Raw genomic sequence first — 26624 nt, 5'->3', positions numbered from 1 at the left:
CTAAACCTACCCCACTCTACATAGGACATGTTTGATAATGTGATACAGCAAGCTTATTTATGCGACTCCATGCACAGTTTTTAACACATTGTCAATCTTTGCAAGCCTATTAATTTGAATTCATAGTGAAACATATTTGTTTGGGGATCACTAATGTAATTTTACTTTTTGCAAGCATTTGATCCTTTAAAATGTTAAATTATCCAAAGTTAAGAAAAATGCTAAACATTGAATAAATGTATTTATTTTATTGTATAAATAGCTGTTTTCAGATTGGGTGTAGGATAGTCATTTAAACATGGAGTGGAAAAGCAAATATTTTCCCACAGATGGAATTCATTAAAGTACTGTAGGAAATTGCAAACTTGTCCCTAGATATAAAATTGTGAGCTTTGGCTTCACTATAATAAACTTCTGATTTTTCATTCTTGTCAGCTATTAAACTTCTTATTTCTGTATGCCATTTAATTTGTGAAATTTGAGGGGTGTGTTTCTAGACAACTGCAGCTGTAAGAATGAGAAACAAAATAAGCTAAGGTGGTTACTTTCTATAGTGCTTTTCACAGTGGTAAACTTCACTGCACTTTCTCCATGTTAGTTCCTACAGAATCTAGTTATATATTTCATAGGCTATAACCTGTAAAAGCCTTTAAAATAATATTGAATAGCCTAGGTCTATGAATGTAGCTGAGGAATGATTGATCTAGCACTCTTTTTCACTCCAATGTACCTTTCGTGTTTATTTACACGTACACTTACTTCCTTTAAGCAGCAGGATATTTTCTGATGATTTTATATGGTCTCATCAGAGCACTGCTCACTATTACATGTATTACATTCATAAGCCATTAGCATTGTAGCTAGCATGAAGTGGTTGTGACTGAGCCTTTAACATAATAGGAAAATAGACCCTGTGCATGTGCCAGTGCAGTAAATGATAATACAGTAACAATGTTTTCAAAATCATTTGCATTGATTTTCTTAAACTACCCCAACCTAGTCCTCCTTACATAAACTATTTTTACTCTGCTCATAGTATGCCCAAGATAACACCTATTCTAATATTCTCTACTCCTGTATTTGCTGATATTATTGTCTTAGCAATGACCCACTCCTCCTATGGTGGTTACCTACTTAATGTGATCACATGGAGAATTGCTCTACAGATATTTTATTTTTCTCCTAAACAATGTCATTGTTTTGTGTACATTGATTTTTATTGAGAAAAATGTATAGACTAGGACTAAGCTCACTATATTTTTAGTCCAGAAAATATTTCCATCTGTTTATTTATGACAATTTACTTGGCTGAAATGAAAGTGCCAAAATAGAAGAAAATATTTAATTTACTATTAAAAATGACATGCCTTCAAGTGGCTAAAATTCATACCTTCTCTCCTCGATCTCCTTCATCGCCCTAAAAATTAAAAATAAAAGTTGTTAGAAATGAATAAAACTAAATATATGTAACACCTGATTTTTTATATACCTTTCCTCATTGCAACTATACATTCAAGTGAGAAATATGGGACTGCTTTACATTGTGAGCTATGCAATCTAATGCACCAGGACCCATCATAGTAAATTTATGGACAGATTATAGCAGTAGGTATCTTTACAATTTTATTACTTAGCCTGTAGTTGAATTCTAGCACAGGCATCTTACACTGACAGTTTTACATTTTTTTCTAGAAAGTACTCATAAAAAATAGATGGTGCTCATGGCCATGCAGCTAATACACATAAGTAGAAGAAGCTTTTTTAATAGTAACTAGAGCCATGATACCGAGTCCCCCCCACACAAAAAAAAAATGTGACGTAGGACTAACCCATAGCTGCAAGCATTTGCATTATGTTATCAAGTATTGTTGTTTCAGCTCTTGGGCCCAAGTAAACATCACTTCACATTCACTCCTGCTAATATATCGATTCTATCTTATGATATATTAATGTTGAATGACACATACCTTCATGCCCTGGTAACCAACTGGTCCAACATCACCTGTTCTGCCCTAGGATTGAAGAAAAAAAAAGAAAATAGTTAGAAGTAGCATATATAATTAATGTGTCTAGCATTTGAGGCGAAGATTGTATGTTGATAATCTCAAATGATGACATCCCAGTCACAGCTCTACAATAAAAAAATATTAATTTAGTAACTCAAATTTTGCTTTTTACAGGAATCTGATAATGCAAGAGTAATCATATTTTGCCACAGTCCCCAAGACACGGTTATATACCAACATTTTGGTCCAGTTGATAATTATTGTATATGGTCTATCATGCATCAAATTTCTGCTTTTTATATTTGCAGGTTACATAATAAACACCTATTTAAATTAACAATTTGCTTGCATTTTTTCATGAGCTCTAGCTCCAGAAGTTAGCTTTTAACTTGCATGAACCTTTGTATGTATTGCGTTACTCTGCAAGTACTTTTTGTTTATCATTTTAAAAATAAATAATTAAGAATATTTTTGCAATCAATAATCTGAAAGGCACTTGTTCTGGTAAGAGGAAAGTTAACAAGCATCTAATATTTTTAGTTTGTATCTTATGTTCCCTTTATTTATTTGGTTATTTATTTTTGTATAACTTACTGGGGGCCATTGAACACGTACAGAGAAAATACAACAAAATCTAATACTGCTTATCTGATTTTTGTACCAAGTTGCTTTAAATGTTATCATTCTGGCCTATCATTACCCTGACTGAGTAAATCTTTTATTTATTCTCCATTATGTTAGCATGGCAACCTTTAGGTAAAAGTTTCACTGCTGCGAACTCGTACTGCAGTATGACAAATAATCCTGTGTGTCAAGTTACATTCATGGGAATAATACCATACAGAAACTAGACACTCGCAAAGCTCCAACAAAATAACTTCCTGTTTGTAGTTGGGCTACAATAGCCATCACCATATCCTTTACATTTATTATTTCATTCTGTCTCTATTTCAGGCAGTGGTACTCTCCCCTTTTCATTGCATTGCCCATAAGTATATAAACCAGTCTTTGCTTCCACTAACCGATGCCTTTTATTAGGTGCAGCTGACATCTGATTTCCACCTTATAACTATAACAGTCATGTCAGATGTGAAATGAACCTACAATTTGAATTTACATGCCACAGTTAACACCACAGAAATACATGTCTTTTTAATGGTCATTTGCATAAGCATTTCTAACCATATATATGTATACATACATACATATATATATATATATATATATATATATGTGTGTGTGTGTGTGTGTGTGTGTTTTATACATATATATACGTGTATATATATATATATATATATATATATATATATATATATATATATAGGTTCATAGGTAGTTGCTAGGCTATCTGCCCTAGGGCATTTATAAGCCTAGCCAGAGTGTATTTGGCTTCCGCCTCCCTATTAGATTAGCTTACTGTGCCTCTGTAAAGTAGGTCACAGAAGGTACCCTTTTAAGATTAGTTTACTGTGCCTCTGTCTAGCAGGGACACAGGAGAGATCCCAGGGGTGAATTTGCGATTTCCCATCCATGCGTCCAAATTTCGCTTGAAGAGGGTCAGCGAGGGCTATGTCTAACATGAATTGAGATTCTATTCCAGAGTGAGGGAAGCCTCTGGGAAATGAATCTGTCCCTCCAGCATGTCCTATTTATTTTTGTGCTGAGGTTTAGGTCCCTGGAGCGTGTAGCTCTAAGGGACTTGGATTTTTTGAGGTGGAGCATGTCCATTAATTCTGGGTTTGACATGGCTTTGTACATCACGCATAGATCGCCTCTGAGTAGACGGTAAGCAACTGAGTAGAGCTGGAGTATCTTTAGTTGAGCTGCATAGGACATCTGTTTGTAGCCCATGATCCTCTTGGTGAGGTACTTTTGGGGTCTCTCCAGTTGCTGCAGGTGTCGGGTAAGGTATATCCCAAAAGGGGCATTGTATTCAATTATGGGCCTGATGAGTGACGAGTAGAGGGGCACAATGACCTCTTTTGATCTAGATGCGAACCCTTTCTTGATAAGGTGGGCTATATAGAAGGTCTTTCTAACCACTTTGGCAACATGATTATCAAAATCAGAATAATACTCTGCACCAGCATTTAGAAAATAAATCATATTATTTCATTGCCAAAAACACTGGAACAAAACAATCCACATTGTAATAACTAAAATGTAGAAATATATACAGATGTACAGTGAATGACAGCATTAAATAGAGAACACAAATCGGGAAATATTTTTTTTTCGGTGGTACCCCCATTTTAGTAAGCTTCACACCTTCATTAAGCAGGGCTATAAATAATACTTTATTTATCAGTCTATTGACGTTTGTTTACTGGGAACATCTGATTATGCCTGTTGCCCACATTTGAAGTGCAGACATAGGGAGAAAATCCCCACAGTATCAATTAAAAAAAAAAAGAAACATACCAGAACAATAGAAAAGACGTAATTGGAGTATTGAGTTTTACAAAGTGAAAAAAAATCAAATAATTATAACAAATAACTGAACTGAAAAAAAAACACGTATTAATCCTTAGCAAGGAGATCTAAAATAATTTATCAACACGACATTGATTGGAAATCACAATCAAAACAATATTACAAAAGAAAAAGAGCAAATGAGCAATTCAAAATCAGTTCACTAAGGGTGAAAATATGGTGAAAGTGCCTTTTTTAGGCAAGGCTCAAAAGACAAACCCACCTCCTTAGAAAACAATAATGGAAAAAAACTAAGGGTAATGCTGCTCAACGCCAGAAGTCTAAATCTCAAGATGCAGGCACTTGATGCACTCCTCAGCATGGAGAACATCGACGCCTGTGCAGTAACTGAAACCTGGTTCAAGGCTCCTGAGAGCACCCCAGCATTACCAGGCTATACCTCGTATCATGCTTTTCGGCCCCAAAACCTGGGCCGAACCACAAAGGGAGGGGGAGTGTCCATATTCATCAAGGACACCCACGCCTCCAGGTTAGTAGCAACACATGAAGCATCAGAGATCATACAGGTGCAACTAACCATAGGCAAAACTGCTATACAACTGGTAGCATGTTACAGACCACCCTCCCAATCCCACGAACTCCACTCAGCCTTCCTGAAGACATTGGAGGATATGAATGTATCACAAAATACCATCATACTGGGAGACTTCAACTACCCCAACATAGACTGGGTACATTATTCTAGCCCTAATACCCTATCCCAAAGGTTCCTGGAATTCATAAATTCAAATGCACTGGAACAATTAGTCACCACTCCCACTAGTGGAGATAATATACTAGACCTGATCATCACAAACATGGGGACAAAATGCTCCACACCGGAAGTATACCCCTCACTAGTGAGATCTGACCACAAACTAATCACCCTGGATATACATATCCCACCTCCACCCCCAGCACAAAAGACCACAGTGAAAAACTTCTCAAAAGCAGATTTCACTCTTCTTAAGACTGAGATGGTATCCTTTAAGCCCACTGTGCCAGTGGATACCACATCCCACAATGCTGAATCCTTCACAAATGCTTTCTATGGACATCTCCAAGAATGCATGGATCATGCAATCCCAAACAAATCCAAGTCCCTCTCCACCAAAGGTAAGCGTCCTGTCTGGTGGACCTCAGCCATAAACAAATTGCATAACAAAAGAAGGAAGCTACTGCACGTCAGAGCAAAATCCCATGAAGGGAAGACATCTCTGATCAACATTAGCAGAAAGCTACGTTCTCTCATAAAAACATCCAAGGCCAACTTTGAGAGAAAAATCGCTAAGGACACTAAAGATAACCACAAAGCCATCTTCAGCTATGTTAGAAACCTGGGTGGAAACCCTCAGATATGCTCAGAGTTGGTTCACAACAATAAAAAATACACTGAACCCACAGATATTGCCAACATTCTGGCTGACAGGTTCAGTGCAAATTTCTCCCCTCCTTCACCCCCAAAAGAAGAAATACTTATCCCAGCTGAATGTAATCTCCCTGTCATCTCAGATGTCCAAGTGAGAACCGCCCTAAACAAAGCAAAGAACACAGCATCAATGGGACCTGACGGTATCCTGGGTTGCGTGTTACATGAACTCGAAGAGGAGCTAAACCCACACATAAAAATGCTATTTAACCTTAGCTTTACTTCGGGATATGTACCTGAACACTGGCATACAGCAACAGTGGTCCCACTCCACAAGGGGGGTGCCTCTACAGACCCTGGAAACTACCGCCCCATAAGTTTAACCAGCCTGGTCTGCAAAGCTATGGAAAGAATCATTATGGAACTCATAAACAGAGACATAGGGGACCTACAAACACTTGACCCCACCCAGTTCGGCTTTGTAAAGGGCAGATCCTGCCTTTTAAACCTGGTTGACTTTTTGCGAAACTGTCACTAGAGCTATTGACGAGGGCAAAGCAGTCCATACAGCATACCTGGACTTGGCTAAGGCCTTCGACACAATACCCCACTCAGGCATCATAGATAAGCTCAACAGCTTAAATATAAACCCTTATGTCACTAGATGGGTTGCAAACTGGCTAAAGGACAGAACCCATAAAGTTAAAATCGCTGGAGCAATGTCTGACTCAAAGCCAGTAACAAGTGGTGTCCCACAGGGATCTGTCCTGGGACCCCTCTTGTTCGGCATTTATTTCTGAGATGTTAAAGCAAACATGGGAGGGCTGTAGCTGACAAAGTTCAAAGATGACTGCAAACTAGACGCCATAGTCGATACACCAGCAGACACACACATCCTACAAAAAGGCCTCACAGAAAAGGACAACTGGTGCCGGAGTCACGGCCTTAAACTAAATGCCAAAAAATGTATAGTCATCCCCTTTGGAAAAAACAAAGTACCCACAAATTATCACATAGACAGCAACCCACTGAGTACTGAAAAAGTAATCAGAGACCTAGGGACCCAAGTCAACAGCGACCTCTCATTTGATACCCACGTTGCCAAAGTGGTTAGAAAAACATTCTACCTTGCACACCTCATCATGAAGGGATTCACATCCAGATCCAAGGATGTCATTGTACCCTATATTCCTCCCTCATCAGACCCATGATTGAGTACAATGCCCCATTTGGTATGTACCTCACCCGGCATTTGCAACAGCTGGAGAGACCACAAAAGTACCTCACCAAGAGGATCAAGGGTCTCCAACATATGTCTTATTCTGCCAGACTAAAGAAACTTCAGCTCTATTCAGTATCATACCACCTGCTCAGAGGTGATCTCTGCCTGACGTACAAGGCCATGTCCAATCAGGATCTGATGGACATGCTCCACCTCAAAAAAATCCAAGTCCATCAGGACCACGAGAGCTAAAGACTTAAACCTCGGCACAAGTATGAATAGGACATGCTGGAGGGATAGATTCATAACCCAGAGGCTTCCCATGCTTTGGAACAAGATCCCAGTTCATATTAGGCAGAGCCCCTCACTGACTCTCTTCAAGAGAAATCTTGATGAGTGGATGGGAGATCGTAAGTTTACCCCAGGGGTCACATCTGTGTCACTGCTAGACAAGGATGAATTAATGGGTATGCTAATTTTCTTTCCAAAATGAAATTTGTGTGGTTACAGAAACAAATCTATACACAATTTAGACATTTCTGTCAGTTTCCATGAATTTACTTCTGCACCTAATATATGGTGTGCTGTATCCATTACATTACATTAATCTGAAAAGCATACATCATTAAGTGTTGTGCGTCTGGTTTGTTGTATAGAACAGATATTAGCAAATAAATATTCCATCAAAAATGTTATGAAAAAGAAAAGCTTGCATACTTACAGGCTCACCGATTTCTCCCTTTGTACCTGGTTGACCTGGTTTTCCTGTTTCACCCTACAAAGAAACAAAATAAAATATAAGCAAATCTCAACACGTACAGCCATTATTTAGCATTCTAATAAAATAAGTGCATATTTAACCGCTGTTAGTACATGTATCCTTTTGCTCTTTCATTTAAAAATAATTGTAAATGAGCTTCATATGCCAAAAGGTACACCTGCTGCAATATTTAATTAATAAAGCGTGCTAAATATTGTAGCTTTTCAAATTCTCAAGAACTATGCATTTTTTGGTGCAGTGTGTTAGACAGAGAGCCTAAGTTTCACAAAAGCCCAGGTAAATTCATACCATTCTATTACGTATATCCAAAAAGCAACTTCAGTTCTCAGTCAGCATACTGCGCTATGGAAATCACCAGTCAGAACAGTTACTGATTGCTTCTTTTGTGCTTGCTGTTGACTTTTAGCTTGTATGAATTCTGACTAGGATGAAGTAATTTTAAAGATTGTATGAGTGTTTTGATGCTTTCATTTGGTGATATAAATGTTCTTCTCTCTGTTTCCTTTTTATTTAATATTCTGAGGTTAATTTTTTGTACATTTTGTTTGGCTAACACACTGTAGGCAGAGTCTATTGAGTGTGTTCCACATTCCTTACTGTATTTTTTAGTTTTTTGTAGCTAATCTGCTTTTTACTACATGCTATTTTGCTCAGCTTACTGCCATGTTAACAAATTCCTCCATTTTAATTATAATTTACAACCTTTCTTTGTTAATACTAAATCTGGATGATGCCGTTCAACTTTTTTATAAACAATTTCCTACAATTCTTAACTCCACAACTGTAACCATTAAAGATTGCAAACTGTCATCTCTTAAGTGGAGTTCTCCTAAGCATAAACTACAAACAACTCATAAGAGCATGCTATGCAGAAATATATGACTCACAAAATTTAGGACTAACATAATATCGGAAAACAACTTCGGAACAAATCACCATGTAAAATAAAGGAGCTAGTTCATTCATCTCCAAGAATCTACGTTTAACTCCAAAAAGGTATTTTGGAAATCAGTTAAACACTTGTTAAACCATTATGAATAGACTCTACTGCATTTATTCACATTCATATCTAGAAACCATATATGAAGCCGTAAATATTCTCTTGGCTACCTCTGTAGATTAACTATTCCCTATATATGTCTGATGAATTTGTGCAGGTCCTTTTCACGGGTTACTTTAAAAACATTAAATATAAAAATCAGCAGTTGCTGTCTAAGTAAGGGCTGGCAAATCAATTATCTCCTAAAGGCAAGCATATAATTATAGTGAATCTACATGTGGAGTCATGTGAAGCAGTTTTTGACAACTTGTATCTCATCTACTAACAGTATTCTATCACACACTCAAAGTATAGCATTTGTTACCTGCTATACTTTTAATTGTTTGTCTAAACCACTATGCTTATGTACATATCTTATGCAATCATATGTTATCTGCTATATTTTCTAACTGTATGTGTAAACCACAATGCTCATGTAAATATCTTATGTATAGTATGTTAGTAATTGTTTCTGGAGCTTTTCTCCTGAGCCTCTGCTGAAAACAGATAGATCTGTCCAGTCAGACCTCCCTGTAAAACAAATGTAAAATAAATGCATAAATAAATAATTTGTCCATGGTGAAGATGTCATCTCAAAACACACATCTTCAAAACTGTTGAAAGTATTTAATAATACATTAATAATACATTAGTTGCTAATATCCTATTATTATCCATGCGTGTCTTAAATTTCATAGTTTTAGAGCTACTTAAAAAAATAAAATCAGCCAAACAGGAATGCCAGTCTAGAGTTAGGGTCTATATTAAAAGAATGAAGATGCAGTATTTCGAATGCATCTTGGTCGAACTTAAAAGGCAGAAAATGGAAACTATCAAAGCGGCTGTTTGCTTTGCCGCTTGGTACTTTGCTGTTTTGGCACTGTAGTGTCTCAGAGTTGATATATTTAAGTAGAGGGGTGTGGGGGATGAAGCCCCCCCACTTAATGTAATGTTTAAATTCATTTTTATTTTTTATTTTTTTGTTGGAACAGCGATTTTTTTCCAAGGGAAAAAAAATGCTGTTCTGACACTTCGACATTGTAAGCTTTCGCTTACATAGAGTTGATCTATCGTTGTTCGCTTTAAGTGTTCGGTGATTTAATATAGACCCTAGAGATATTCCAAGTAAAGTAGCTCAGTACTCTACCCTGACCATGTATTATTACTTTTTATCTTAACAATAAGGCTAATCATTCTAAATACCTTTTATTTGTTCAGGGCACAACTGATCCAACTCTTATTTTCTTATATGCTTTGGAGAGAACATTGTCACTATTCACTATAATCTAATTGATAGTACTGAATTAAAAAAAAATATGGCTTTTTATACTGGGACTACTGCCAGTTAACACTCTATTACAAATTCATGGTAAATAGGTAATTAAAATTGAAGATGTCAAAGTTTAAATATATTCAGGGTTATTTACACAGTAAGCATTATTTCTTTGCTCACTACAGAAGTATAGATATAAAAAAAAATCTAGGTTATTTGTAACCTCTTGAGAAACTCTTAAAAGAAATGCTGATAGCTCATGGTTCTCTCATCCTAACTGCACTATGGAAGTCTGCAGCCAACAGCCTTTTCAGATCCCTTGGCACCAAAATCTCCAAAATCTTTGATGAATACTTTACAAAATAATGATTCTATGACAACCCCAATGCATAAAGTCATAAATCCTTGAGTTTGATTATCAGCTCAGAAAGCTGCAGGTAGGATGAAAGTGAGTGGCCATTGCTGGCTTACCCACCCTGATTGGAAAGAAGGTGTCCCTGACTTGCCACTCAGGTAGCAGCTAGCAAGAACAGGAGATGTTTCACCCATGCAGCATGTATGCAAGCATGTAGCTGAGACATTGTGAGAAGGCACACTCCCTGCAATTGCAGAGTGCACTCAGCTGTAATAAAGGACGGGAATGACCTAAGGATGAGATTTTAAGCTACCACACCAGTCACATAAGCTGGGCTGCTTCCTAACACACAACCCTCATCACAGAAAGAAAGAATGAGTTATAAGGTACCCTGGGCAGGAGTGACTGGACAAAGAACTCTTCACCAGCCCAATGATATCTGGTTCCTGTCACCTGATGAAATGGGGTATCTGGCTGAAGATAATGGAGTCAGCAGCAAGGTTTGTGTATGGAGTAAAAAAAAAACTGTGCAACTGACAGTGACACACAGCTTTATTAACTCAGGTGAAAGTTTATTATTATCCATATTACAAATGCACTGCCTTTCTAGAAAGCTATGATCCTCACACATTATTGCAAATAATACTTAAAGGAATGCCCAGTTAAGTTAATGGTTCCACTCATTCTAAACCTGTGAAAATCACCAATCTGCTAGCAGACAGGTTTGACAAAAACTTCACCCCATGTCCCCACCAATCATAACCCAAAGCATACCTGTCACCAGTTCTCTACTTAGTATCTCCAAAGAGTAGGTCATAACTGCACTCTGCAAGGCCAAAAACTCAGCGTCTATGGGAACCGATAACATCCCAGGCTGCTTACTAAATCATCTAAAACAGGACTTAGCGGAACCATTAGGTACTCTCTTCAACCACAGTCTAAGTACTGGCTGTGTTCTAGCCAAATGGAAAACAGCAGTTGTAATCCCCTTACACAAAGAGAGTTCCTCAACCGACCCTTGGAATTATAGGCCCATAAGCCTAACTAGCCTTATCTGTAAGGTCATGGAGAGAATCATCATGGACCTTATCGACAAGGATATAGGAGACCTTCAAACTCTTGATCCAACCCAGTTTGGTTTTGTTAAGGGCAGAACATGCCTGTTTAACATGGTGGACTTCTTCAAGAATGTCACCAAAGCCCTGGATGAAGGCAAAACAGTACATACTGCCTATCTTGACTTAGCCAAGGCCTTTTACACAATCCCCCACTCATGCATCATGAAAAAACTCACCCAGCTGGGGATTAACCCATATTTTATTAGATGGGTAGCCAGCTGGGTATCCAACAGAATGCATATGGTCAAAGTTGAAGATTCCACCTCTATCACCAGACCTGTTACCAGTGGTATTCCACAAAGTAATCTATTTCATAACATAAGTTCAAGTGAAAATAGATGGCCTGTGGCTTACCAAGTTTGCCTGTGACTGCAAACTGGGTGCAATCATTGAGTCCCCCATTAATGTTAACATATTACAAAAGGGGCTAACACAGACAAAGGATCGATGCCAAAGCCATGGACTTAATGCATTTTTTTGTGTTAAGTTTATCACCTTCAGCAAAGGAGAATTCCCTGTAAATTACAGTATTAACACCCCCAGTGGTGAGAGATTTGGGAATGCAAGTTGATAGCAGCCTTAACTTTGAAAATCATGTGTCCACAGTGGTAAGGAAGGCCTTCTTTGTTGCAGATCTCATAAGTAAGGGCATAGCATCCAATTGGAAGGAGGTCATAACCCCCCCTGTACTCACCCCTCATCAGACCAATAATAAAGTACAATGCTCCCTTCTGTATGTACCTCACCAGACACCTGCTGCAGCTGGAGAGACATCATGTTCCTTATTAGGGATGTCAACATGTAGTTTCCATGTACTGAAATTACTCTCTTAATAGGGGATCTTGAATGTGCTTAAATTATAACAGTATATTGTAGCGAGATGAAAGGAAATGCCTACCTGAAGACTTTTTGCATCCCTCATTTGTTGACTGTGTAAAGGCATATGAAGGGTACAATGTTTGACATGTTTTATATGAGAATTACTATGAAAACCAGCAAATCAAATTAGAGATTAGTAGTAGTATTTCTAAATCTGATAGAAAGTGTTTTTGTATATTATGATGAATTAATGGGTATGTTAATTTTCTTTCCAAAATGAAATTTGTGTGGTTACAGAAACAAATCTATACACAATTTAGACATTTCTGTCAGTTTCCATGAATTTACTTCTGCACCTAATATATGGTGTGCTGTATCCATTACATTACATTAATCTGAAAAGCATACATCATTAAGTGTTGTGCGTCTGGTTTGTTGTATAGAACAGATATTAGCAAATAAATATTCCATCAAAAATGTTATGAAAAAGAAAAGCCTGCATACTTACAGGCTCACCGATTTCTCCCTTTGTACCTGGTTGACCTGGTTTTCCTGTTTCACCCTACAAAGAAACAAAATAAAATATAAGCAAATCTCAACACGTACAGCCATTATTTAGCATTCTAATAAAATAAGTGCATATTTAACCGTTGTTATTACATGTATCCTTTTGCTCTTTCATTTAAAAATAATTGTAAATGAGCTTCATAGGCCAAAAGGTACACCTGCTGCAATATTTAATTAATAAAGCGTGCTAAATATTGTAGCTTTTCAAATTCTCAAGAACTATGCATTTTTTGGTGCAGTGTGTTAGACAGAGAGCCTAAGTTTCACAAAAGCCCAGGTAAATTCATACCATTCTATTACGTATATCCAAAAAGCAACTTCAGTTCTCAGTCAGCATACTGCGCTATGGAAATCACCAGTCAGAACAGTTACTGATTGCTTCTTTTGTGCTTGCTGTTGACTTTTAGCTTGTATGAATTCTGACTAGGATGAAGTAATTTTAAAGATTGTATGAGTGTTTTGATGCTTTCATTTGGTGATATAAATGTTCTTCTCTCTGTTTCCTTTTTATTTAATATTCTGAGGTTAATTTTTTGTACATTTTGTTTGGCTAACACACTGTAGGCAGAGTCTATTGAGTGTGTTCCACATTCCTTACTGTATTTTTTAGTTTTTTGTAGCTAATCTGCTTTTTACTACATGCTATTTTGCTCAGCTTACTGCCATGTTAACAAATTCCTCCATTTTAATTATAATTTACAACCTTTCTTTGTTAATACTAAATCTGGATGATGCCGTTCAACTTTTTTATAAACAATTTCCTACAATTCTTAACTCCACAACTGTAACCATTAAAGATCGCAAACTGTCATCTCTTAAGTGGAGTTCTCCTAAGCATAAACTACAAACAACTCATAAGAGCATGCTATGCAGAAATATATGACTCACAAAATTTAGGACTAACATAATATCGGAAAACAACTTCGGAACAAATCACCATGTAAAATAAAGGAGCTAGTTCATTCATCTCCAAGAATCTACGTTTAACTCCAAAAAGGTATTTTGGAAATCAGTTAAACACTTGTTAAACCATTATGAATAGACTCTACTGCATTTATTCACATTCATATCTAGAAACCATATATGAAGCCGTAAATATTCTCTTGGCTACCTCTGTAGATTAACTATTCCCTATATTTATGTCTGATGAATTTGTGCAGGTCCTTTTCACGGGTTACTTTAAAAACATTAAATATAAAAATCAGCAGTTGCTGTCTAAGTAAGGGCTGGCAAATCAATTATCTCCTAAAGGCAAGCATATAATTATAGTGAATCTACATGTGGAGTCATGTGAAGCAGTTTTTGACAACTTGTATCTCATCTACTAACAGTATTCTATCACACACTCAAAGTATAGCATTTGTTACCTGCTATACTTTTAATTGTTTGTCTAAACCACTATGCTTATGTACATATCTTATGCAATCATATGTTATCTGCTATATTTTCTAACTGTATGTGTAAACCACAATGCTCATGTAAATATCTTATGTATAGTATGTTAGTAATTGTTTCTGGAGCTTTTCTCCCTGAGCCTCTGCTGAAAACGGATAGATCTGTCCAGTCAGACCTCCCTGTAAAACAAATGTAAAATAAATGCATAAATAAATAATTTGTCCATGGTGAAGATGTCATCTCAAAACACACATCTTCAAAACTGTTGAAAGTATTTAATAATACATTAATAATACATTAGTTGCTAATATCCTATTATTATCCATGCGTGTCTTAAATTTCATAGTTTTAGAGCTACTTAAAAAAATAAAATCAGCCAAACAGGAATGCCAGTCTAGAGTTAGGGTCTATATTAAAAGAATGAAGATGCAGTATTTCGAATGCATCTTGGTCGAACTTAAAAGGCAGAAAATGGAAACTATCAAAGCGGCTGTTTGCTTTGCCGCTTTGGTACTTTGCTGTTTTTGGCACTGTAGTGCGGTCTCAGAGTTGATATATTTAAGTAGAGGGGTGTGGGGGATGAAGCCCCCCCACTTAATGTAATGTTTAAATTCATTTTTATTTTTTATTTTTTTGTTGGAACAGCGATTTTTTTCCAAGGGAAAAAAAATGCTGTTCTGACACTTCGACATTGTAAGCTTTCGCTTACATAGAGTTGATCTATCGTTGTTCGCTTTAAGTGTTCGGTGATTTAATATAGACCCTAGAGATATTCCAAGTAAAGTAGCTCAGTACTCTACCCTGACCATGTATTATTACTTTTTATCTTAACAATAAGGCTAATCATTCTAAATACCTTTTATTTGTTCAGGGCACAACTGATCCAACTCTTATTTTCTTATATGCTTTGGAGAGAACATTGTCACTATTCACTATAATCTAATTGTTAGTACTGAATTAAAAAAAAAATATGGCTTTTTATACTGGGACTACTGCCAGTTAACACTCTATTACAAATTCATGGTAAATAGGTAATTAAAATTGAAGATGTCAAAGTTTAAATATATTCAGGGTTATTTACACAATAAGCATTATTTCTTTGCTCACTACAGAAGTATAGATATAAAAAAAAATCTAGGTTATTTGTAACCTCTTGAGAAACTCTTAAAAGAAATGCTGATAGCTCATGGTTCTCTCATCCTAACTGCACTATGGAAGTCTGCAGCCAACAGCCTTTTCAGATCCCTTGGCACCAAAATCTCCAAAATCTTTGATGAATACTTTACAAAATAATGATTCTATGACAACCCCAATGCATAAAGTCATAAATCCTTGAGTTTGATTATCAGCTCAGGAAGCTGCAGGTAGGATGAAAGTGAGTGGCCATTGCTGGCTTACCCACCCTGATTGGAAAGAAGGTGTCCCTGACTTGCCACTCAGGTAGCAGCTAGCAAGAACAGGAGATGTTTCACCCATGCAGCATGTATGCAAGCATGTAGCTGAGACATTGTGAGAAGGCACACTCCCTGCAATTGCAGAGTTCACTCAGCTGTAATAAAGGACGGGAATGACCTAAGGATGAGATTTTAAGCTACCACACCAGTCACATAAGCTGGGCTGCTTCCTAACACACAACCCTCATCACAGAAAGAAAGAATGAGTTATAAGGTACCCTGGGCAGGAGTGACTGGACAAAGAACTCTTCACCAGCCCAATGATATCTGGTTCCTGTCACCTGATGAAATGGGTATCTGGCTGAAGATAATGGAGCCAGCAGCAAGGTTTGTGTATGGAGTAAAAAAAAAACTGTGCAACTGACAGTGACACACAGCTTTATTAACTCAGGTGAAAGTTTATTATTATCCATATTACAAATGCACTGCCTTTCTAGAAAGCTATGATCCTCACACATTATTGCAAATAATACTGTCCATCACTACAGACAATATTGGTAACTCTCTGCCCTTGTATCTACATGTCCTACAGACTGGCACACTATTAAAAAAAATAAATATTATACCTCAGTGCAGGTGATGCATTACCCGATCTTTTGACCTCCCAACTGCATTGTTTTTTAGCAAATCCCTCATGCAGCCCATGCCTGTCTCTCAGTCTGTCAGTCTTTATTACATGTTTAGAAAATCCCTCATACTGCTTTCTGTGTATTTGTTTCATGTATATTTTCTTAATTCTAATAGTCATTTTACTTCCCCTTACAACTTTTCTTTCTTTCTCATGAATGTTCTACTCACATTCTTTATTTTTTCTTTCTGTTATCTTTTTACAGTACTAGTCTTCTAAATCTTACTTTCTACAAATTCCTGTTGTTTTCTACTAATAACTTCTTATCATATTTGTTTTGGTATTCATAACTGCTCTCAAACCCACAGCAACAGGGTGAAGCTTATCAGCAACCAATAGCCTTAATACCAAAGTTAAAATTTCCAAACTAGTAAAATATTTCCTTATCTTGACATTTTGGTTCTGTGACATAATGGCATACTTCTTTTTTATTCACAATGTATTTATAGCTGTTTTAAACATTATTTTCTTTTAAATACATAAGCCCAGTAGATATAAATAAAACTAAACTGACAGCATTCTGTATAACTGCATCTTATAAGTAAGATGATGGACTGCTTCTTTGTGGATCTCCCATGTAAATGTGCTTTTCTCAGTGGGACTGTCCCACTAAATGAAACAATAAATTAGAATAAGGAGAGAGGTTTAAATGAAGCCAAATTTATTTATTTATGTTAGTTAACATTTCTTTAACAGGAAAGTCTAACTTGGAACAAAGCCAGTTTTTAGTGGAGGCCTGGGAAGAAACATTCCATATGGATGTCTTTGTAAAGTCTTTGCAAATAGTTGCAAAAGTGTTGATAAGACAGTAACACACTAGACTGTTTCATCAGATAGTGAGCAAAGACTAAGACAAACAGTAAACAGCTAAAATTAGGGACCTATTATGTATGATGATACAAATCTAACATTCTGGAAATGTTTGGACATTGCTTGTATAAAGGGAGGAACACTACTTTCTCTCTGGCATATACACAAAATGCTTTTTCAAACTTGTTGAGAGAGAATTTATGACGCATATTGTATAAAAATGTCAGAATTACAAACCTTACTGCCTGAATCGCCATCCCTTCCTTTAGGTCCACTTGGTGCCTGCAAAACAGAATTTTAAATTTTAGTACTCAATCAAACATTGAAACAATTCCAATTACAACATTTTACAATGTTATGCTAAGCCCCAACATAACAGAGAGATGAAAGGAGATCACTTTAAATAATATATAATGTACTCTGTCTGCTGTATTTACATTGAGAGTTATTTGTGAATCAAGAAGCAAAGCTTTTAAAATAAGATAAAATGGGTACAAAGGCTTGGCGCTTAACAAATATTTCATATGCAGCAAAGTTTCTCAAAAGGATTCAGTAAGAAAAATTAAACCATAACTTCCCAACAGCTAAATGGCCTTGTCAAACTTATTAAAAGATAAACACACCAAAATTTGGGTGACATCAAATGGGAAGATTTTTTTGTAGTGGTAAACACCCTGCAACTTACATGTGAAGGTGTTTCAAACCCTGCTCCCCCATTAGTTAGAACTCCATGATTAGGGAAAAGAAAAACACCTGATAATAAAAATATGGCTTGTTCAACTGTATATTCACAGGAAACCGAGAATAAACATCTGTCTATATGCACACGAGATTACTGAATTATGTTGGTGCACCATAATGTCAACAGCAAAAACGTCAACCGCAAAAGCTGGACAATGGGAATGCTGACACTCAACTGCACATGGATGAGTAAAATTCTTGCTATGTGCAACCAAAAAAATATATATATCATTTATTGCAGGGGACAAGTCCCCTTATGCCCCCCCCACACCCCCTGCTAATTATATATACTAACTCAGAGACTACACAGTTCCCAGGGAAAGGGAATATTCACCCATCTGTGGATTGCACACGTGTCGACCATCTGCACATGCCAATCAATTGGTCATCGACATTGTGGTATATCAGTGTATTACAGTGGAACCTTGTGTAACTATCTACCTATCTATTATTTATATATATATATATATATATATATATATATATATAAAATATTAAATTAATCAATTTAATGGATGATATATATAGGTGTGTTATATGATGTACTGCTTTGTTCTGAAGAAGTTTCTGTTTACTTGGAAATGAAAGCGCTTAACCTATGTTCAACTTTCATCGTGTATTAAACTTTTGTGGCATTACGTCTTGGACTGAAGAGTCTGATTTTGCTGACTTGGTGACATTGTGTGGGACAGCCTTTATCGAGTCTGTTACGGGATTGCACATTTCATTACATAATACAATACTTGAGGGTAATTGAGCAGAATTCTCTGTTAGCGGGTCAGAACACGCTGCGTGTCCAGTTCCATAAAGTGCTGTCTCTATCCTTTAATATTACACTTCAACAGAAACTAAAGAATTGTCCTCCTAGAATACACTATCTTTTGAAATTGGATGGGTCTAATAGTTTAGTACAAGCATAAACATTTCAGACCATTTCCGGTAGAGGCCTGAAGTATAGCAGATGAGGCATCCTTTAAAATGTAAAATTTAAAATGTTTTGGATTCAACTAATGAGTGGATTGGTGTAAGAAAATTGATTTGGGACTAATAAACTTCACTCAGTTGAGAGTAACTTGACAATATGATAAGGCAGCGTGGAAGGTTTTTAGAGTGTTAGGTATAATGAAAAGAAAATCATCCAGTGTGTGGAGGGAACTGAAGCTGCAATTTTATTTTTACAGTTGTTCATATATCTATGTAAACTATAATCACATTTTGGATGTTATCAGGTGTGCAATGTGAAAGAAAAAGAAAACTCATTATGTCTGATAATAACAACAGGAAAAAATGAGGATTATAACTGTTTAAATAACATTCAGCACCGCAGGATGTATGTGAAACTGCATTTAGAAAACAATAAGCATTAATCATACAGGATTAGGTGAGAATTGATTGAGCATGTTTTTCCCTTAATGATAAATGACATTGCATATCTCTTCAATATCTAATAATATGTACCACCACTATTGGCTTGATTTTCTTAAAACAATATACATTCGCTGGAAGATCTCAGTGAAGTTCTTGGAAGGTGGTTTGATCTAAAGGCCAAATAGATCCTAATACCTTCATGTAAGAAGAAAGGACAAATATCCATCTAATGACCATCTCTGTCAAACTTCATATGTTGTCAACATACCTCTCAACCCTAAAGTGCAAGAAATCTGGACAAAGTCTGACAAAATGGGGGTACAAAGGCCCAAAAATAGGGACAGATTTTAAATATTGTTCTTGTTAACTTAGTTGCTAGACTAACAGGGTTAGTGTTAACATACATTTTCTGAAGGAGTTGAAGTCTGAAACTCAAGTATGTCATTATATGGTGACTTCAATTTTTGGATCATCCCAGTGATTTGCCAGAAAACCACAACTTTTATGAGGAACACACCAAAAATATGAGGCAAAAATCTGGACATTCTTCGAAATTTTGGACAGTTGAGAGGTATGGTTGTCATCAAAGAAGCAAGCAATCTGAAATTCTGTTAAACACTAGTGATTTCATTTAAGTGAAACAAATGTAATACAATAAATAGCTTTCCCTTTTCATGCAAACAAATAACGAATTTAACTTACCCTGCATTCATAAGTACAGCACTGCAAAGAAAAGAAAGCAAAATAAGTAACACAATTTCAGTGGAAACGTTTCTGTCATTTATACACAGTTTACATTATACCACTAGGTCTGTGTTTTTCTTTTTTTCTCTCCTTCTGTGTTGCACACATACAACTCCTTATATGAAATCACCTAGTGACCAAAATCTGGTCTTACAGAAACAGTTTTTAAAGTAAATTATCAGTAGGAATTAATGGGTGATTTTAAACGTCTGTTACCACTATAACATTATGATCCATTAGTACATTAAGCTCCTGTACACAGCAACCAGTAATCATTATTTAGGCTAGCGAAAAACATTCAAGAATATACATAGCCAGCAGTAAATCTGGGAGTACCTTCAGCTACATGATGTATTGAAAAACTATAAATTGTGGAGCCATGATTTATTTTGTCTTTCGGCTTTTCCTAGTAAGGGGTCGCCACAGCAGAACTCCGGTCTGCTAATGATTGGCAGTGGATTTTTATGGAGCCGAGTTGCCAGCCTGACGCCCAACCTGCACATTCTAGCAAAATATAGTTTTTTGTCCAGAAACACCTGGGTTGATTTGGATGGAGATGGACATTTTAGTTGGGAAGGGAAGGGTTAAAAGAGAGTTAAAAGAGGAAGGGGGCTAGATTACTGGAGGAACTAAGGTAAGGAGAGGGGGGTTAGGTTTTTGTCATGGATTTAGTGCACTGTGCAAAATTAGAGACAAATCCTAGTGACCAGCAGTCAGGTTTTGGCCTGGCGTTAGGTAGCTGGTGGTAAGCTAGATAAAGTTTTATGGGTATTGTAAGTAAGGTTTTTGCCCTTCCCCCAGCAGATGGGAAGGTTCCCCATGTTTTCAGGGAGACGAATGCAGCCTCATGTAGAAAAGAAGTATATGCTGCATTTAAAGAGAGAAGTAAAGTTACCAGGAGAATGCATAAGGTTGGAAAAGTGTCATGTAGGACCAAACCAGGACTGGCTTTGCTGTTTGCAGTGTTCGACAGAATATTTAGCACACTTGAATTATTTTGCAGCTGGCAGGTTGACTGGCTATGTGGGTGTTTGGTTTTCTCTGGTTGACCTTTGGTTGACTTTGGTATGGCAGGAAATATTCAGCCTTCAGGCTAATGTAACCCCTATTTTAATTTGCACTGAATGCTGCTGCTATCTTCTTGATTTGTGCTTGAGTTCTTGTTGACCAAGTTTTTGCCAGGAAGTTGGAAGTGCTTGGGCCTGGTGTGCATGCTGGACGTGTTTGGCATAGGAGTTACGGCAGGTTGCTTGCTATAACGACTTAATGTTGTAGGGCTTTTCTTAGTCATTGTAATGAGTATGCATGCCCTGGCTGCACATTGTGACATCTGACAGCAGCCTCTGTGATCATGAGGATGCAGCATGTTTCCTTGTTTTGGGGGCACACAGACAAACAAACAAAAAAAGAAGACACAAAAGGAAAAAAATCAAGAGAGAGGAATCCGTATTTCTGAGGGTTTTGGTGTTTTGAGCAGTAGTGATTGCCATTCTGCTGCAGTTGTGGCATTTCATGTACAGGGAAGTGCATACCTCACAAGCAATTGGGGCAAGCTGAGTTAATGGGGATTTGGGCAAAGGCAAAAATAAGGAAGGATGTTTAAGGGTGCACATATAAATTTACATTTGTTAGAATAACTGGGTTCATGTTGGTGTGCATTTTTGGAAGGATATGAAGGATAAAACTCAAAAGTTTGAAGTAAATTTTGACCTTAATCCTAAAAAAAGGGTCTATATTAGAACACAGAATGTTCAAAATTTCCAGTGTTCTAATATCGACCCATTTTCAGTGAATGCTGAAAATATTGAAGAAACAGAAAACCAAATTTTTTCCTAGGGAAAGAATTCGGCTGTCCATTTCTGTTGCTTCAGTATTTTCAGTGCTGTGGTGGAAAGTTACAGGTCGGGTTCAGGTAAGTGTGCGATTGTATGGAAGTGAGGGTTAGGGTGGGTTAGGTGAGTTAGGGTTAGGGCATGGGTCAGGTAAGTGTGTGATTGTGTAGACGTGAGGGTTAGGGCAGGGTAGGTGAGTTAGTGTTAGGGCGCGGTGAGGTGACTGTGTGATAGTGACGGACCTTAGGGTTAGGGTTTGGGTTAAGGTAAGTGGACAGTTAGTGGTATATGTATAGTTTAGTGTAGGGTTAGGTGTAAGAGTTTAGGTGTATGTGTGTGGATTGCTGTTTGTTTGGTGTGCTTGTGTTGTGTGTGTGTGTTTTGAAACAGCAAATTTTTTCCCTAGGAAAATAATTGCTGTTCTGTATGTTCGATGTTTTAAATTTTCAATTAATAGGTTCGATATTAGAACACTCAAAATTCTGAAAGTTTAGTGTTCTAAGATAGACCCAAAAAATATATATATGAGGACTGGACTAAATGTATGGAGCAGAATCTAGACATTCTGAGTATGTCTGGACAGTTCAGAGGTATGGCTCAGTGAGACTGTGGAGGGAATTTCGAAGAGACACTTGTTTAATGTGATCCAGTTTGGGGCACATGGGTGAGAAATGTATTTGATTATCTGTAGTGGGTTGTTGTGAATTGGGCAGTTAGCATGCTTTATTTGGGGGTAAGTCATACTGAGTCTGGCACTTTAAGGGAAGGTGGTTTAGTTAAGAGAACAGTAACAACAACAAAAAAAGTTGTATGAAAGGGTCGGTCGCACATCTTAGTGTTTTAAATAAGGTAGGGATAGGGTGGACAAATTTTAAGCAGTTTTTGAGCACATTAGTCAGAGTTGTTAGTAAATAGGTAGTAGGTTCCAGAATGCTACAGATGATAGGGGAGGGAGGGTGTGGGTTTCGGTTCTTGCAGATGTTTTTAATGGTAGGCCGCTGCAAGTGAAGTTGGCATAAACCCACATTGTATGGAATGGGAATGGTACAATTGGTCCCTGAAACTGAGTTGAAGCAATATAGGCCATACTTTACTGTTGGAGAGGTTTTTGACTCAGAGGTGTGGTTTGCAGTGCAGCTAAATGTTGTGCAATGTTTAGATTTTCTTCCTATCTTGCAAATAGTTAAGATTGGTAAGGTAATTGGTGAGGTATGGGAAGTTTTTCAGGATTGTGTTAGTATAGCGGAAGATGACTAATGTTGCTGTTTTATTTGTTTTTGTTTTCCAGATGGTTGAGGTGTAATTCCTGAAGGAGCATTGTGCTTTGATAGTGTTTCAGGCTAAGGAATTGTTTAGAGATGCTGGCACATCAGTGCAGTGACAAGAGGCTGTACTGCCCGGGCAGTCACAGGAGGAGTTATCCACAGAGGAGCAGATGAGACATTAGATGAGACACAAGGTGTCAGAGGATACTATTGGAAAGAGATTGAGAAAGATGGCAGGAGCAGCTAGGGAAGGGATCAGCGAAGTTTCAACAGTAGGGCCCCAACAGTGATGGTGAGATTGGTTAGGTGGCTGGTGATTTGATACCAGGTGGGTGCTGATAGGATGACAAATTTCTTGCGAGTGTTGGATGGACCTGAGTGGACTAGGCTGTGAATATTTTGGTGCCGGTAAGTGAATGGGTGGAGCAGGACTTTGGTCAGGTTCCTGACACAGGGGTTTTAGACATGGGGGATCAGCTAGGAAGGTGAAGATATGTAAGGGTGAGTATGTTGAATTATTTGTTATGACTGATGTAAATGGCATGCAGAGGTTGGTTGAGTCAGAAGGTCCAAGCACTAAAGACCTGGTGGCTGCCTTGGGCAGAAGTAGGTCAGTTATGTTTAGGGCACAGACCAGAAAATTGGTTGCTGGGCATTATTACATGGTGGTGGTTTTGGTAAAATATATATCATAAAATATATATCACAGGTTTTGCTACTGTTAGCATATTTTTTATAATTTGGGGGGCACACAGGCTGAGAGCTGGTAATGCCTCTTTGTGGTATGACCAGCATTTTTGTAAAAGAAAAGCAGTGGATAAGGCTTTGTGATGGTAGGTAAGGCATGCTGATATGGTTGTTAACTATGCTGAATAATACAGCAGTATAAATTAGGCAAATGAGAGAAACTGGGGACAGATTAGGGTTAATACTGGGAGATGTGGTGGCCTGTTTGTAGGTTTAACCATGAATGTTTACCTTGTAGAAAGAATCATGCAGCAGCAAATTGCTGGCACAAGGAAGGGGAAGTTGGGCATGTGTACTTGACATTGAAGGATGGGGTCAAACAGTTTTATGTAGTGCAGCCCTTTCCTAGACATAGAGGTATTTTTTTGTGGGCAAGGAAGTGTTACGTGTTTTTAAGAGCAGACAGAGAATCAGGTTGCCCCACTCATCCATTAACATGCAGGAGTTGGCTGCCCACTTGGGTGATTTTCCTGATGCTGACATGGCTAAGGAATTGATAGAAGGTTTTACTAGTGAGTTTTCAATGAAGTCAGGTATTGTGGTGAAAGACGTGTCATTCTGCAATTTGAAATCTGTTATAGGGAAGGAAGAGGTACTTCAGAGGTTGTTGGCTGATGAATTGGAGGCTGATAGATTATTAGTATCCTTTGAGATGCCACCTTTTCTTGATGAGGCAGTTAGATCAATTAAGGTGCATTTATCACAGCAGCCAGGTGAGCAGGGTTCTCCAAAATTACAAAAGCACACAAGTGGTGAATAGGATGGCTAAGGCTTGGGACAGAGTTAAGGGACCAAGTGTGGGCAGTCATTTTCTACTGAATCAGTAGCTGCTTCAGATATGGATGAAAGGTTTGTATAATTTGGTGGTCATTATTATACTGCTTGGGCTTCTCTGGAGATGTTTATGTACACTGGAGCTTTTGGCTTGGGGAAGTGTTGAGGGCGTTGTTGTGGGGAGATATTTGTACTGATGATTCTTTGGTTGTGGTATGGTTACACTGATCAAAACCTCATCAGTTAGGGAAAGGGCAGCAGGCTGTGTTGCATGGTAATGCTGAATGCTTGTTATGTTTGCTAGCATGGGCCAGACAGTTGCAGACAGATCACGGTGGTGCACTGGATCAGGTTATTTTTCATTTTGAGGATGCCAAGGTTATAGTGGCAGCACAGTTTATATCAATGATAAGGGCTTTTTGGATAGTCAGGGCATTGCTGAGAACAGATTTTTGCCACATTCTTTTAGGATAGGAAGAACATCTGAAGAATTGATATGTAGGTTGGGGAGGTGGTCATCTAAAGCTTTTTTTTATCTTACAGTCGATGTTGCTGTCTGTTAGATGGATAATTGTTTTATTTTGCAGATAGAGATATTGTCTTGTTGTGTCATTTGTTTGTTTTCTGGGCATAGAAGAGATCGTTAATTTGACCAGGTAGATGTACACTGAGTCAGGTCAGAGCAGATGGAAGGTGTCTTTTTATGGCTTTTGAGGGTTTGAATGGCATTACTTGTTAGGGAAGTTTGAAGAGATGCAGTCAGCATTAAGTATACCTGGCATTTTGGTTGTTCAATTAGGTAGTAACGATTTAGGTTGCCTGCCTAAAAGAACATTGTTAGGTAGAACTGTTAGGGGTTTGTTTGAGTTTCAGCAAAGATTTCTAGGGATGGTAATAGTTTGGCCTGAGATTGTACCAAGGTTGGTGTGGAGGTACATGGATAAATCAATTGGTTTGGAGAGAGCTTGGCAGTTTGTTAATCATAAAATGTCTAGGGCATTAAAGAGGCTACGTCTGTATGTCACTGAGCACAGGAAATTTGATGACAGGGATGTTTCACAGAGCAGAATGGATGGAATTCACTTCAGTAATAATAGTTTAGATTTGTTTGATGTTCATTTTTCATTATTTTTGAAAGATTTTGGTTAAGGAATTATAAAGGAAAATGAGGGAAAAGCCTGCTATGGCAGCCTGGTTGGTGGAGTAAAAGGGGCTGCTTTTGAACCCCTATTGTTTCTAATGTTTGGCCATCCAGAAGTGAGCAGTGGTATGCTGCTTTGGAATGTTTGGTGGTGTGCTCTGAGTGAGTGGTGGTATTTAACACTGCTTGTATGTGATAGGAGTTGGGCATTTTCCATGCTGCCAAGATAAATGTTGTCCTGTTAATTAGTTGGAACCCTAATATTATTTTTATGTTCATGATAATTAATTGTAATTTTGTATTGGACTGTTTTAATAAAACTGGTTGCAATTCCAGATTTTGCTGTGTTTTGTCAGGGGTCTGTGGGCAAATGCATTTTATAAAAAAAAATTGAAGAACTCGGCATGCATGTATCATTTAAAATTAATATAAAGCAAAAGACTGTGTGCCGTCCGTCAGATAGGACATTAAGCTGAGGTTCCATCTACCTGGACTGGGGGTAATTTAGTTAGATTTAAAATATGCCACAGACCTTAATGAAAAGAGTAGTAATTTTTTATTAAAATCACCTTATTAACAGTCAATCAAAAGAAAGTATAGCAAGATAAATCAATTATTTATATTGTTTGCAAAAAATTATGCATTAGCGCCTTAATAATTTGTGTTTGTCCTGCAAATATAAATCTTGTTTGTTTCAATATTCA

At 37.4% G+C, this 26624-nt stretch overlaps 1 protein-coding gene across 2 annotated transcripts in view; it reads right to left on the bottom strand.

Annotated features, from left to right (window-relative positions):
- Positions 1-26624, bottom strand: part of COL6A1 (collagen type VI alpha 1 chain) — a 343520-nt gene that overhangs the window by 216939 nt on the left and 99957 nt on the right. Inside the window, exons 7-11 of one of the 2 annotated variants that reach the window (XM_044075923.1) lie at positions 20120-20140; positions 17546-17590; positions 12963-13016; positions 1968-2012; positions 1391-1417 (exon numbers count right to left, since the gene is read on the bottom strand). In XM_044075923.1, the coding sequence (XP_043931858.1) occupies positions 1391-1417; positions 1968-2012; positions 12963-13016; positions 17546-17590; positions 20120-20140 (192 nt within the window). Of the gene's footprint in view, positions 1-1390; positions 1418-1967; positions 2013-7790; positions 7845-12962; positions 13017-17545; positions 17591-20119; positions 20141-26624 lie in introns of both variants that reach the window. The other variant, XM_044075922.1, reaches the window with a different exon arrangement.

The sequence above is a fragment of the Protopterus annectens genome, chromosome 6.part1 (assembly GCF_019279795.1).
Source record: "Protopterus annectens isolate FY-2018-M chromosome 6.part1, PAN1.0, whole genome shotgun sequence".
In the NCBI taxonomy this organism is placed as follows: Eukaryota; Metazoa; Chordata; order Ceratodontiformes; family Protopteridae; genus Protopterus; species Protopterus annectens.
Note: the sequence above shows the minus strand (reverse complement) of the source record. Positions and strands in the feature narration are given on the sequence as shown.